The sequence below is a fragment of the Staurois parvus genome, unplaced genomic scaffold, assembly GCF_062004578.1.
Source record: "Staurois parvus isolate SC_StPar_1 unplaced genomic scaffold, SC_StPar_1.0 ptg000104l, whole genome shotgun sequence".
Classification (NCBI taxonomy): Eukaryota; Metazoa; Chordata; class Amphibia; order Anura; family Ranidae; genus Staurois; species Staurois parvus.
In genome coordinates, this window is record NW_028317900.1 from 11,492,816 (window position 1) to 11,506,499 (window position 13,684).

General features: G+C 40.7%; 1 protein-coding gene across 1 annotated transcript in view; it reads right to left on the reverse strand.

Moving 5' to 3' along the window:
* The window catches only part of SLC39A9 (solute carrier family 39 member 9), a 42,895-nt gene that overhangs the window by 14,914 nt on the left and 14,297 nt on the right, over positions 1 to 13,684 (reverse strand). Inside the window, exons 2-4 of the mRNA XM_089671331.1 lie at positions 11,678 to 11,800; positions 4,382 to 4,490; positions 77 to 262 (exon numbers count right to left, since the gene is read on the reverse strand). Coding sequence (XP_089527457.1) covers positions 77 to 262; positions 4,382 to 4,490; positions 11,678 to 11,773 — 391 coding nt within the window. The 5' untranslated portion in view covers positions 11,774 to 11,800. The remainder of the gene's footprint in view (positions 1 to 76; positions 263 to 4,381; positions 4,491 to 11,677; positions 11,801 to 13,684) is intronic.

Below are 13,684 nucleotides of genomic sequence, written 5' to 3' on the forward strand. Positions count from 1 at the left end.
CTAGAAAAGAATAACAAGTCAATTTAATACCTGGAAGTAAATCAGTCTGTATCTATCCCCTAGCTGCCATACATACCTTCTGTCGAATGCACATGAGAGCTACCAATCTGATCCACCAGCAGCATGAATACAAAGCCAAGTACTAATGAGACTCCAATGTAAGCATGTAATTTAGAGTGATCATGATCATGTGTAGCCAAGACCTCAGCTCCAGTCTCGGATTCCTTCACTTTCTGGACTTCTCCAATTTCATGATGTTTAGCTAAAGATGAACAGAATGAAAATTAAATATCTGAAAAAGTGTCGATATACACTAGTAGTGGTGGACAAAGCTAAAGGTCTGCCTACAATATATATTGCCTCAACAGATGTAGATGCATATTGTTGCCTAAAGACACCAGAAAACTTTTTTTTATGCATTTTACAAATTTATGTCCAACAGCTACATTACATCTATTAGTAGCCTAAAACCATTGCTGGTCTAATAATAATTTAGGTAGATTAGGCAGATTATATTTTCCAGTTTGAGTTTTGCATTTGTTTATACCATTTATGCGCATTCTGGTGCCATTGAGTACAAAAAAAAATGTACTATAATGCACATAAACAGCACCTTAAAATACAAAGTTTAATGCATATTACTGCGATAGGTGCATATACAGTGCATAGGTGTGGAAACTACTATAAAATAAGATGCTTAGATAATGGAATAAAACCAATTACCTTTAAAATAGAATAGGCAAGACTTTTTTTTTTGCATTTTGGGTAGAGTAAGGGAGGGTTATAACCCCTGTCAGGTTTTCTTTTTTTTCTTTAACCATTGGTGTCCCATTGTGAAGATTTCCCTATACTTCCTGTTCTATAGCCAAACAGAAAGTAAGAGGAAATCCCTGCAAATTAAGGGAATTCCTTGGGGACCCCAGGGCCTTGGTGTCTCCATTGGAAGATTTCCTCCCTTTTCTAGGGACAACCCAAAATTTGGGATTTTTTTTTTTTTACCTTCAATGAGAATGGTAAACAGGAGAAATAGAGATGGTGAATCTCCCTAATGGTGGCACAGACAGCATAAAAAACTGACAGGTGTTCTAATTCCTCTCCACTCTATCCAAAACTAAAACAAAAGAAAAAAAGTTTTGTCTTTAGTTATACTTTAACCCCTTTGCGCTGGCCGCACACAAATGTGCGGCCTCCCGGCGTCTGGGCCTAGACGCCAAGCGGTCCCACATTTGCGTCCATGTAACTAAATACATATGTGCTGAGAGCGCGCGCCCTGCGCGCTCCCAGCACACATGTGTGGTACTCACGGAAAGGCCCCGGTCCGCTCTTTCGATCGGGACCTCTCCCGATCATGTGACCGCCGTGACGCATCATCACGGCGGTCACATGATTCCTAAACCACGCCCCAACCGCCCCGCCTCCCGGCGTCTGAATCTCTTAAAGGGCCGGGAGGCGTCGGCGGGAAGGGGTTAATATACAATAATACCTCGTTTTACGAATGCCTCAGTAACATAATTTTCGGTTTACGAATGAAAATCCATTGAAAATAATGCCTCGGTTTACAAATGTTTTACAAATTTTTTTTCGCAATACGAAGTGTATGTCAGTGCTGATTTTTAAATGCAATTGCCGGCTTTTTGTTTTCCTTTACTATAGCTCACAGAATTAGCGGTCACTCTCCCCGGAGTTAACGGAAACGTCTTTTAAGAATCTAAAAGGAAGTATTGTCTCTCTTAACTTCGGGAAATAAACTAAAAGAAAACTTTCTTTCTTTTAGCTGGGGGGAAAGTGAAAGCTGAATTTCTGAGCTATAGTAAGAAAAAAAAAGCGGTAATTACATTTAAAAACCGGCATTATAATAAAAAAATGATGTGGGGACCCCCTCCCATCCATACCAAGCCCTTCGGGTCTGGTATGGATTTCGAGGGGAACTCCCACGACAAAAGAAAAGAAGCTGGGGGGTCCCCCCCAAAATCCATACCAGACCCTTATCCGAGCATGCAGCCTGCCAGGTCAGGAAAGGGGAGGGGGGGGGGGGCAAGCGAGCGTGCCCCCCCTCCTGAACCATACCAGGCCACATGCCCTCAACATGGGGGGATGCTTTGGGGCAGGGAGGGCTCCCCCCAATGCACCTTGTCCCCAAGTTGATGGGGGACAAGGGCCTCTTCCCCACAACCCTGGCCGCTGGTAGTGGGGGTCTGCGGGCAGGGGGCTTATCGGAATCTGGAAGCACCCATTAACAAGGGGGCCCCCAGATCCAGGCTCCCCCATATGAATGAGTATGGGGTACATGGTACCCCTACTCATTCACAAAAAAACAAAAAGTGTAGTGTAAAAAAAAAGACAGGACATGGTCTTTGACAAGTCCTTTATTAAAAGAAAAAACTAAAAGAATGTCCCCCACAGTAGATCCAACGTCAATCACGATGATCGCCGTCACCGCCTCCGCCGCCGACCCAAAAAAAGAATTTAAAAAAAGGCTCCGCTTTTGACGATGGCTTTCAGCCTTCTGCCTGCTCCGGTGGTTTGACAGTTCTTAAATATTAAGGGGCGGGGCCACCTGGGGACATCACCCGAGTGACCCTGCCACATGTAACATCATTGATGGGGCGGGGTCACATGCAAAGTGAATATAGCATGTCAAACATTCAATAGATCCAGAGAAACAGGCAGCTAAGTATATATACAGATTCACTATATTTCCAAAAGTATAGGGACACCACAACAGATCAATGGATTCAGGTGTTCCAATCACCTCCATGGCCACAAGTGTTTAAGATCAAGCACCTAGGCATGCAGACTGCTTCTACAAACATTTGTGAAAGAATGGGTCGCTCTCAGGAGCTCAGTGAATTCAACATTGGTACCGTGATAGGCTGCCACCTGTGTAATAAGTCCATCCACAAATTTTCCTTGCTACTAAATATTCCATGGTCAACTGTTAGTGGTATTATAAAGTGGAAGCAACTTGGAACAACAGCAACTCAGCCATGAAGTGGTAGGCCACGTAAAATTACAGAGCGGGGATAGCGCATGCTAAAGCACACAGTGCGCAGAAGTTGCCAACTGTCTGCAGAGTCAATAGCTAAAGACCTCCAAACTTCGTGTGGCCTTCAGATTAGCACAACAACAGTGCAAAGAGAGCTTCATAGAATGGGTTTCCAAGGCCGAGCAGCTGCATCCAAGTCTTACATCACCAAGTGCAATGCAAAGCCTTGGATGCAGTGGTGTAAAGCACGCTGCCACTGGATCCTAGAACAGGTGAGACGTGTTCTCTGGAGTGACAAATCACACTTCTGTTTAGCAATCCAATGGACGTGGCTGGGTTTGGTGGTTGCCAGGAGAACAATACTTGCCTGAATGCATTGTGCTAAGTGACTGTGCACCAGTGCACAAAGCAAGGTCTTCTGGAAGAAAGGTCAAACATTCCCATAGATACACACCTAAACCTTGCGGACAGCCTTCCCAGAAGAATTGAAACTGTTATAGCTGCAAAGGGTGGGCCAACTCAATATTGAATACTACAGACTAAGACTGGGATGCCAATAAAGTTCATGTGTGTTCAAAGGCAGGCGTCCCAATACTTTTGGCAATATAGTGTATAAGGCCACATTTATATTGAACGTGAAAAAGCAGAACATAAAGAGGACCAATCTGCAACATTTGAACCTTACTAATTAAAGCTGAATTCTGGCCAAAAACAACTTTGACATTTGCACTGCAAAAGTAATTGACCAATAACATGCCACGTGTGGTTAGGGAAAACTCTTATCCAATTCAACCCATATAGTAAGTGCTGAATGTCCGACATTGAGACTTAGCACTCCGGGCTGGTGTAAACAGATGATAGCAGGTCTCTTGCTCTGCACCTTCGCAGAATACACAGCATTCTGTGAATAGAGGAAGTGCAGCGCGAGTGACCCGCTATCATCTATGTACACCACCGGGAAGGGCAAGTCTCATCATCAGACACTCAGCACTTACTGTGCTATAAGATCTTATTGAAAGTAAGCATTTTCCCAAAAGCGGCAGCATCCATACATGGCACAAACTACATTAGTGGTCATTTATTTTTACAGTGCAAATGTCCCAAATTTGTTTTTGGTAAGAATTCAGCTTTGAATTCTCCATTTATTTCAGTCAAAAATTGACTACATAGTACATGACACAAAAACCTCTATGTCCTATATCCACTAGTGTATTCTTTACAAAGAATACACTTCTGCAATAGATAACCTGGACCTAGCAGGGATCCCAGACAGCAGTAAAGACCTACCAGAGAACCCTGCCAAACTCCACTCCAAATGGAGACATTGGTTTTGGATGACTCTACACAATAACAGGTGGTTCAAAGGAACAATCTATGAGTAATAATCACACCTACCTTCTAGTGCTTCTTCATAGAGAGCATGGACGCCTTCTGGGACAATGACTGCTAATGCTGTTCCACACAGCAGACCTGCACCCAGCACTGTCACCAACTTTAAACGTTCCTGCAGAAATGGAAATATGGAATAAAATGGAGTATAAATTATTTGTTAGAATATTCAGAAAACATAATGTGATAACTTGAAGCATTAGCACAAGAAATACACATCTGCAGTTTCAAATGAACACCTCAAAAAGAACTTTAAACAACTCATATCCACAGCAAATATTACAAGTATAGCCATTTTTCCCACATTTACCTAGCATTGTGGGGGATTCTCTATGGCTCATGATTTTGTTCCTACATCATTTAAATGGCCAGGGGTCATCAAATCTATCAGTGAGTGGTCCCATAACTTCAATGCTTTAAATGAAAAGCTCTATGTGCAGTGGCAGGAGTAGTGCACCATCGATGGTATCAGTGGGAGGAAAAGTGCCCCATCTTTAGTGTTAGCGGGAGTAATAATGCTCTATATTTTATATTGGTGGATAGAATTATGCCCCATTGTTGATGTCAGTGGAAGGAACAGTACCTCAATGATGGTACCAGTGGGAGGAAAAGTGCACCATCTTTAGTGTTAGTGGAAGCAATAGTGTTCTGTAGTCTATATCAGTGGGAGGAATTATCTCCCAATGTTGGTGTTACTGGAAGGAATTGGTGCCTCATATCAGTGGGAGGAATTATCTCCCAATGTTGGTGTTAGTGGAAGGAATGGTGCCTCATATCAGTGGGAAGAATAGTGCCCCAAGGGCAAGATAAAGGCAATCAAAGGGCCGCATCTGTCCCCTGGGCCACAGTTTAGAGACCACTGGGTTACAGGGTTGATGACAGATATGGAGAAAAATGTTTTTTCCTCAATCTTAATATATTCTGCTCCTGGTCCCCGAACCTTTGTAGAGTTTTGGGTGAGATAAATTCTCCATTCCTAGGTCCACATCTTACCTGGTAGCCAGAACTCAATAATAGTTGTTTCAGCTGAGCATAAGCAATTGTATATGCAAGCTGACTAAAGCAGGCCATAGATGATGCCATTTTCTTTCATACAACCACAGATTGAGGGAAGGAAAATTCCCGAAATGCCTTCTGCAGACCTACTGAGATCTCTTGGCGGGGATGGGAGGTTTGGGAGGGGGTTAGAGGGGGGTGGGCACAGGGAGCCGAACCCGCCGGGGGAACACAATGATTAATGCTAGAGGCTATGGCTGCTGGCAATATTTGCATGTAAATATCCGACATGCTGGCTGTATCCAAGTCTATCCATGAATTGACTTGGGTACAATCAGCCTGCCCATAGATGGTGCGAATCTTGGCCGATTCCTGCTGAATCGGCTGAGATTTGAACCATCTATGACCAGCTTAAAGTTCAGGTCTCTCATTTGCTCTCTCTGCTGCTGGATGGAAAGGCTGACAGAACACCAAAAAGATACATGTGCTGTCTGTTATTTTTTTTGATGGGAACCCTGTTAGAAACTGACATGAGTTTAGTTAGTTGCAAAGACAAGCAACTGTTTTATGTTATGGACTTGCTGTACAAGACATCCTGAAACTAGATTTGGCTACTGCCTTGTTGAATACAAATGCTGAACAAACCTTCTAGGGCTGGTCCTGGGTGTCCCGGTCCGGTGCATGGTTTGCTGCTGCCACAAACAGTTGAGCCTTTCTCCCATTACAACTATCTATATTTCTATTTTATATTGTGAATACAAGTATCCAATCTAACAAAAGTCTACTATGATATACATACATTTATAACTGCTACCAAAATCACCTGCCTTAAATAAATCTCAAAGCAGGATGAGAAGTCCAATAAACAATTCCCTTTATCTGACCTATTACACTGTCTTATTGTAAAGTCAGCAAGTTCTGCTGAATCAGACAGTGCTAAATCTCAGACTTGGGATAAGAACTCCTGTTTTATCATAATCAAAGAACTATGATGTAGAATCTCTCTGGAGCACCACGTCGACGTATTAAAGCCTATTATTCTACAAAATTGGTTTGCAGAAGCTCAGTATTTCATCCACTACAAAAGGTATAAATCTCTTGAAGAAAATACAGCCCATAGCTCAATGGTTCATTGCCTGGCGTTCACAGAACAATGTCGCAAACCAAATATACAAATCACTGGATATCTGAACAATGGACAGGGATTGGCAGGACAGACTCCAAGATCTCGAAGTGTACAAATTTTCATTTTCTTTCAGGGTCACATTCCGGGCAGAATCTAAACAAATTAGTTACGCACTTATCTACAATAGTCAGTATCGCTCCAATTTGAAACCAATTAGTTTCTGCAGCAGAATAAGTTCAGTCTCTGTGCCCAGTACTTGCTGGAACAATTGTCGATACATTTTTCATAATGATATTTGCATCTAGAAATAGCCAAAGGTGGTGTAGAAAATCAGGAAGCTGTGAAATATATTGAAGTCTATTTATAACAATTATATTTTCAGAGCTGGTAGCCAGGAAGAAGCAAATCATTATTTTGATGGTCAAAGTTCAGTTTTTTTTTTTCTAACCACTTCATATAAAGCCCCCTGGATTGACAAGAATCCCACCCGGCTGTAATTTTCCTATTGACCGGGCGGGATTCTTGTTGAACCAGCTGGGCATCATATGATGTTCTTCCCGAATCGTGCATTGTGCGTGCCCACAGGGCCGCGCTGTGGCGAGATCTGTCACCGGCTGTGTACCTCGGGCACAGTTGATGACAGATCTGTGCACTGGCCCGTTGCCAGTACCATTTGACCTGCTATGACCAATCACAGCAGGTCACATAACAGTTGTAAACAATGGATGGCTTACTTTCATGCCATCCAATGTATACAAGTGTCTAGCTGTGAATGGTCACAGTGATCACATGCACAGGCTGGGCCAATCACAGCCCATCTATTTCATTTGATTAGCCGTGGCCAATTACAGCTAATCACAACAAAAAAAAACCTGAATGAATTGATTTCATTCAGTTAAATGCTTGCTATAAGCAATCAAATTGTGTAAAAAAAAAAATACCAATCACTTCCCCAAAGTAGTACAATTATACTATGGTAACATTATAATAACTTGGAGATAGTGTAACATGAAAAAAAAAAATCTTAAAAAAAGAAAAAAATGTAATAAAAGATAATAATAATAAAAAAAAATATTTTTAAATTATCAATTTTTTTTTTCGTACTGTCACCAGTCAGTGTCCCTGATCATCGCTTGTGATGACGCTGTACGGCACTAGTGAGAGTATGTTAAAAAAAAATTTTGAAAATAATTTTTTTAATTTCTTAATTTTCAAACAAAATTACAAAAAAGTTACAATTTTTAAAAACTCACCATTCCGTTTATGAAATACGTTGGACTTTCTACTTTGCACAAAGGGCTCATTTGGGGGATATTGTACTGTACTGACATTTTTGGGCCTCAAGAAATCAGATTGGCTGTCAGTACTTCAGGATCAATTTTCAGATATATCTCATAGTTTATGAATTCTAACTTTCCTACAGACAAATGAATAAATACTGATTTGGGTTATTTTCACCAAAGAAATGTAGCAGAATACATCTTGGCCTAAATTTATCAAGAACAATTATTTATTTGCAAACTTTTATAACAGAAAAAGAAAAAAGTGTTTTTTCCCCAAACTTTTCAGTCTTTTTTTTGTTAATTTAGCAAAAAATAAAAACCCCACAGGTGATTAAATACCACCAAAATAAAGCTCTAGTTGTGTGAACAAAATGATGAAAACTTAGTTTGGGTATAGTGTTGCATGACTGCGCAATTGTCATTCAAAGTGGGATAGCGCTGAATCCTGAAAATTGGCCTGGACAGGAAGGGGGTAAAAGTGTCCGGTATTGAAGTGGTTAAATACAGTAAAGGCTGTATAAAATAAGACTTGAGGACAGAGCAGTTTGTTTGTTTTTTTGTTTACAAATTTTTAAACCTTTTTTATTTGCTTGCTTTTACAGCTCTTCGTTGATACTGATCAGTTCTATAACCTGCAAGACTTACATACTTAGGATTTGGACTCTGACCTCCACCATAGCCTCACAGAGAATACACATGAGTTTCCCCTTCTGTATTCTTCCAGATATTGCTCAGTTGTCTGACACCACCTACAATTCCAGCACCCTGGTTGCATGTGGAATTTTTCAAATGGTACATTGGAACCCATACCTACTCACAAAACAGTTTTGTATGTAGCCCAAAGCAATAAATAAAAAAAAAAAAAAAAAAAAAAAAAAGTACAGCTCGAATGCTCCCCAAGCCTGTGTCAGTCGGATCAGCATGTGAATAGTCTCGTAAAAGACAGACAAGGATCAGCTTGTCAGGCTCCAGAAAACTTCAACAAAATGGTGGCCGTCTGACAGACACCGTTGCATAAATGTGAATGAAATTAGTAAAAGAAAGGTTTCAGTTTCTATGTCTACCTGTGGAGAACTCCAAAAGCACGTTTTGCCCTTTTCAGGGATTAATGGTAGAGGCCCTGTAGAGCCAAAACTGTTTTACCATGCTCCATATTTTGTCTGCCTTCTGATACGAAGAATATTTTCTCACAAGTCAGGAATCTTGCACTATCTCACCTTCAAAGTGGGCAATTACCAACAGGGACACCATTTCAAAGCTTCAAAATCACTAATGCTGCTGTAACTTTACATCAACACTTCCTGTCTGTGCATTAAACAAAGGTGGTTAAGAGGTCCGTTGAATGGATTAGTTCAGATCAAGCAAGAACATGCAGATAGCATCTCTGCCTGTAACTGAATCCAGAACTCCATTACCTTTCAGTAAACAATTCTATAATGTGAAGGTGGGCACAATTTAATAGTCCCCTAACAAACATCTGTCAGATTTGATGAAACGCGTGGACAATATTATAGGGCTGCTAGCTCTATGTTACTAGGGCAAAATTATAAATTATATATATATGAGGGGGCGTTCAAGTCAAACCGGGACTTTTGAATTTAGAAATCAAAAAACAAATTTCAAGGAGTGGAAACTGCATTTATTTTTCAATGTACTCCCCTGCTACATTTATACACTTATCCCAGCATTTAACTAACGCCAGGAAAGCTTCAGCATAGCAAGATTTGTCAGTACACCTAATCCATCCTAGGACAGCCTGCTTCATGTTATCATCGTGTTCAGCATTCCCATAGAAAGATTCATCTCATGTGCAATTTCACTACAGGTTATGCGTTGATTATTCAGGAACAGGCGTTCCACACGCTGAACGTTCATAGGAATTACTGCAGAGGGATGTGAACCACCATGGCCGGGATTGCCACTGACGGACATACAGCCATCTTTGAAATGTTTACACTATTCAAATGTCTTTTTACAGATGAGCGTATAATCACTATACTCTGCTGGAAGACTTTTGTAGATATATGTGGGTCTTACACTTTCGTTCACAAGAAACTTCATCACCACACACTGTTCCATGCACGCACCAACACTGTTGTCTGCCATCTTGACTGGCCTGTGACATTTGTGCATATACATCAGTAATAGGACACACTTGCCTCTCACTACTACGTGTAGTTCCGCCACGCTAGCATCCCTTTTTATACCTGTAAAATTAAAGGTGCTGATCTGACTTGAACGCATTATATATATTTGGATTTATATATATAAATCCAAATCACGGATAGCTTGAGTAACCTTGCAGTGTCAATCCTAAAAGCGAAAAACCCAGATAAGCCCCAGATGCTTCCGTTTACCACAAGGCAGCAATAGTCACCCAAATTCTGGACTGGTTCCAACATTCTTCTAAGCTATGGGCTCAATGGGAAGGTCACATAAACCCTATTGATCTCCGTGCCTCACCTATCTACCGCAAGGGTCTCTTTATCCCTAGTGATCTCACTTGACAAACAATTCCCTTGTGGGACCACAAGACTTATGCTCTTAGCTAAAAGCTAAATATATGGGACCTATGACTCCTTTTTTTGGGACCCCGGGTTTCCCACCGGCTCTACATAAAGTGGGGTTTGCCCAAGTTCAAACGAGACTTGCTCAAGTTCTTCAGGCAGACCTGTCCTTAACAACAGCTACTTCTTCTGTGACACTCTTACACAACCCAACACGGTGGCTACAGAGGCAACAAGCTGTGTCATATATCCCTTTACTACAAGACATTCTCGCAAAGCAGATGGAATCTGAATCTCTGCGTTTGCAGGGAGGACCCTCCAACCCACGTAGTTTCTCAACTGTATCCTATACTTCTGAATACATCTTCCTCTAATCTCCCACTTTAAACGCAGGTCTGGGAAGCGGAGCTCCATCATACGATTTCTCTCTCTGATTGGCAAAAGTGCCAATAGGGTGAACTCCATAAAGAGACCTAGAACAACGATTGGCGCAGGAAAGGAAGAACAGTTTGCTCACACTTGGACCACAGAGTCCATGTTCCGCTACTCATCTGAGTTTCTATCATGGGCCAAGAGTGATTCTGATTCCATCCTTACTCAGCCATGACGGAGTGTATCCAGCCCGTCATTGCCATGCCTGCCTTATCCTTTCCAGCCCTTCTACCACCTATCTCATACTTGTTATTCCTTATCTGAATCCATTCCATTCATTATGAAAAAGCATCACTGATGTATACCTTGTATCTGTGATCCCTTTAGCATACATCTGCATGAGTGTCCGAATATTAGTCTACTCTACAAAGCCTTACCTTTTCAATGCAACGAAGTTTGATACCAAAGTTTGAGCTATGCACCTTTCTTTTTTTCATGCCTATGAACTTCTACTATAATCTGAATCTGTGTGACTTAATTTTACACTGGAGATCTTTTATTACTTCCCAAACGCCATACTTGCTATCTGTATGTACCATTTGTAATTCAATAAAATCAGATTGAACAAAAAAAAGAATTAGAGGCCTACAAAATCTAAATATACAGTATGTTATAGGTTCAACAACGCATGCTGTACATTAATTCTAGCTTTCAAGGAAAAAAACCTACTGGAAAATGTTAGCAGAATATGAATGTATGCAATTATTTGAGCTCACAAAGTTCAATTGTATTTAAAATTCACTGGCTGATCTGATTTGATGTCATACAACAATAATAACTAGGATCAGACTGAAAAGTTAAACTAAAAGACAAACAATGCAAGCTATTTATTATTTCATATGCCTAAAACAAAAAAGTGGCCGAGAATTCACATCCTGCTCAGGGGGTTGAAGGTTGTTTGAACGGTGAGGTGGAAAACTAGCGAAGCAACTCAGAGAAAGTAAACTGTTTTCAATACCTCCGAGAAATTGACTGCGAGGGGAATTATTCCTGACACGTAGCATCCCACCAACATAGCCAGGGATAACAGGCTAATAGAACTGAAGTCATCCATGGCTGCTCTCGTCCTTCAAGGTCCAATCTGCAACACAAAACAAAAATGAAAACCATAATGTAGTCTAAGGCAAAAGGATTACAGGATAAATATATATTAATATATTATTTGCAGCTTTGGCTATTTGACTATTGTTTTTGCAACAAAAAGTTTGAGGATTAAGCAAAAGGAGTTTTTAACAGATGCCATTTTAGGAAACCTTTTTATTTATTGTTCCTAATACCTACTACCTTATACAATGGGGTTTAACCATCATAAAAGACACCTTTCTATACAGCCAAAACCTTGTTTTTCCTCCTTTTACAGCCTCTCATGTCCCTTTGCACATGGCAGCCTTTATAATGCCTGTATATAAAATTATACAATGGGCTAAAGTTATATAGTTTTTTCCAATTAAAAAAACAAAACAAAAAAAACCGAGAAGAGTTCATCTTATGTTTCACCCCTTCCAAATTTTTCTTTGCCTAAGTAGTTTATATCAAATGTAGTTATGCGGTTTTATTTTAGTACTTCGGGGGAGATTCACTAAAACCGGAGGGTGCAAAATCTAATACAGCTCTGCATAAAAAGCAATCAGCTTCCAGGTTTTATTGTCAAAGCTTAATTGAACAAGCTGAAGTTAGAAGCTGATTGGCTACCATGCACAGCTGCACCAGATTCTAAGTGCTCCAGTTTCTGTAAATCTTCTCCTTTGTATCAGTGACCTGGAATAGGGGGTCTGTTTATAATTTTTTACACCACCAGAGATTAACTAAAAACGTTCACCTAAGATTTAATAATTTTCCACGAGATTAAACAAGAAAAATGTGTGAAAGCTGTGCGACTCTTGGGTGACAAACATTGATCAACAGACCCCAAATGCTGACCATAAATGATTCATTTTTTTTCTTTTGTTCAACCAGAACAAGAAAAAAAATTAGCCAACTATCCCATTGAGATAGATGAGGGAATCTTCCCCGTTGTGGTATTGTATTCTGACAGTGGGAAGCCTTTGCCGCCAGCGGAATACAATAATCAGGGTAGCTGGCTATAGCTTATGGCATTGATCGTTTAGGAAAAACCTGACAGGCTGGTTGTACACAAGTCAATAAATCGACTTTTGTACAACCAGCCTGCCAATGGATCAAAATTTGGCTTGTCCCTTCTGAACTGACCAAATTTCGATCTATCTATGGCCAGAGTAAGTGTACAAATTCGGAGTTCTCTTATCTGCATGTGTGCTTTGTTTGTTTTTTTTTTTGTGGACAGTCTTGAGGCCCCTCATTTTAGAATGGGGTGCCTCAAGACTGTCCATAATTTTAAAGGGTGCCTTGACTAAGAAAAAGGTTGAGAAACACTGCTCTTGAGACTGTGCTGGGAGACACAGCAAACCTTCGGGCAATGGCACGTATTGATGTGCCATCCTGGAGGAGTTGGACTGCCTGGGCAACCTCTGTAGGGTCCAGGTATCGCCTCATGCTACCAGTAGTGACACTGACCCTAGTCAAATGCAAAACTAGTGAAAAACAGTCAGAAAAGATGAGTAGGGAAAAAAATGTCAGTGGCCTCCACCTGTTAGTTTCCCGTTTTGGGGGTTGTCTCATTGTTGCCCATCTAGTACACCTGTTGTTAATTTAACACCAAAGACAGGGTATGTATACTTTTGAACAGGGCCATTTGGGTGATTTCTATTTTCATTATGTTTTAAAAGGAGCCAAAACACCCATGTGATAATAAAAAGCTTCATATAATCACTATCCTTAAATAAAAGAGTTTTTTGGCATGATCAGTCATATTTTCAATATCAATGTCAAAATTTCACGATTTCTTCCAGGGTGTGCAAACTTTTGAGCACAACTGTATCTGGAACCGGAAACTGGTGACAGCCTGGTATGTGCCGCTATGACATTCGTATGTGATTTACATTTTCCT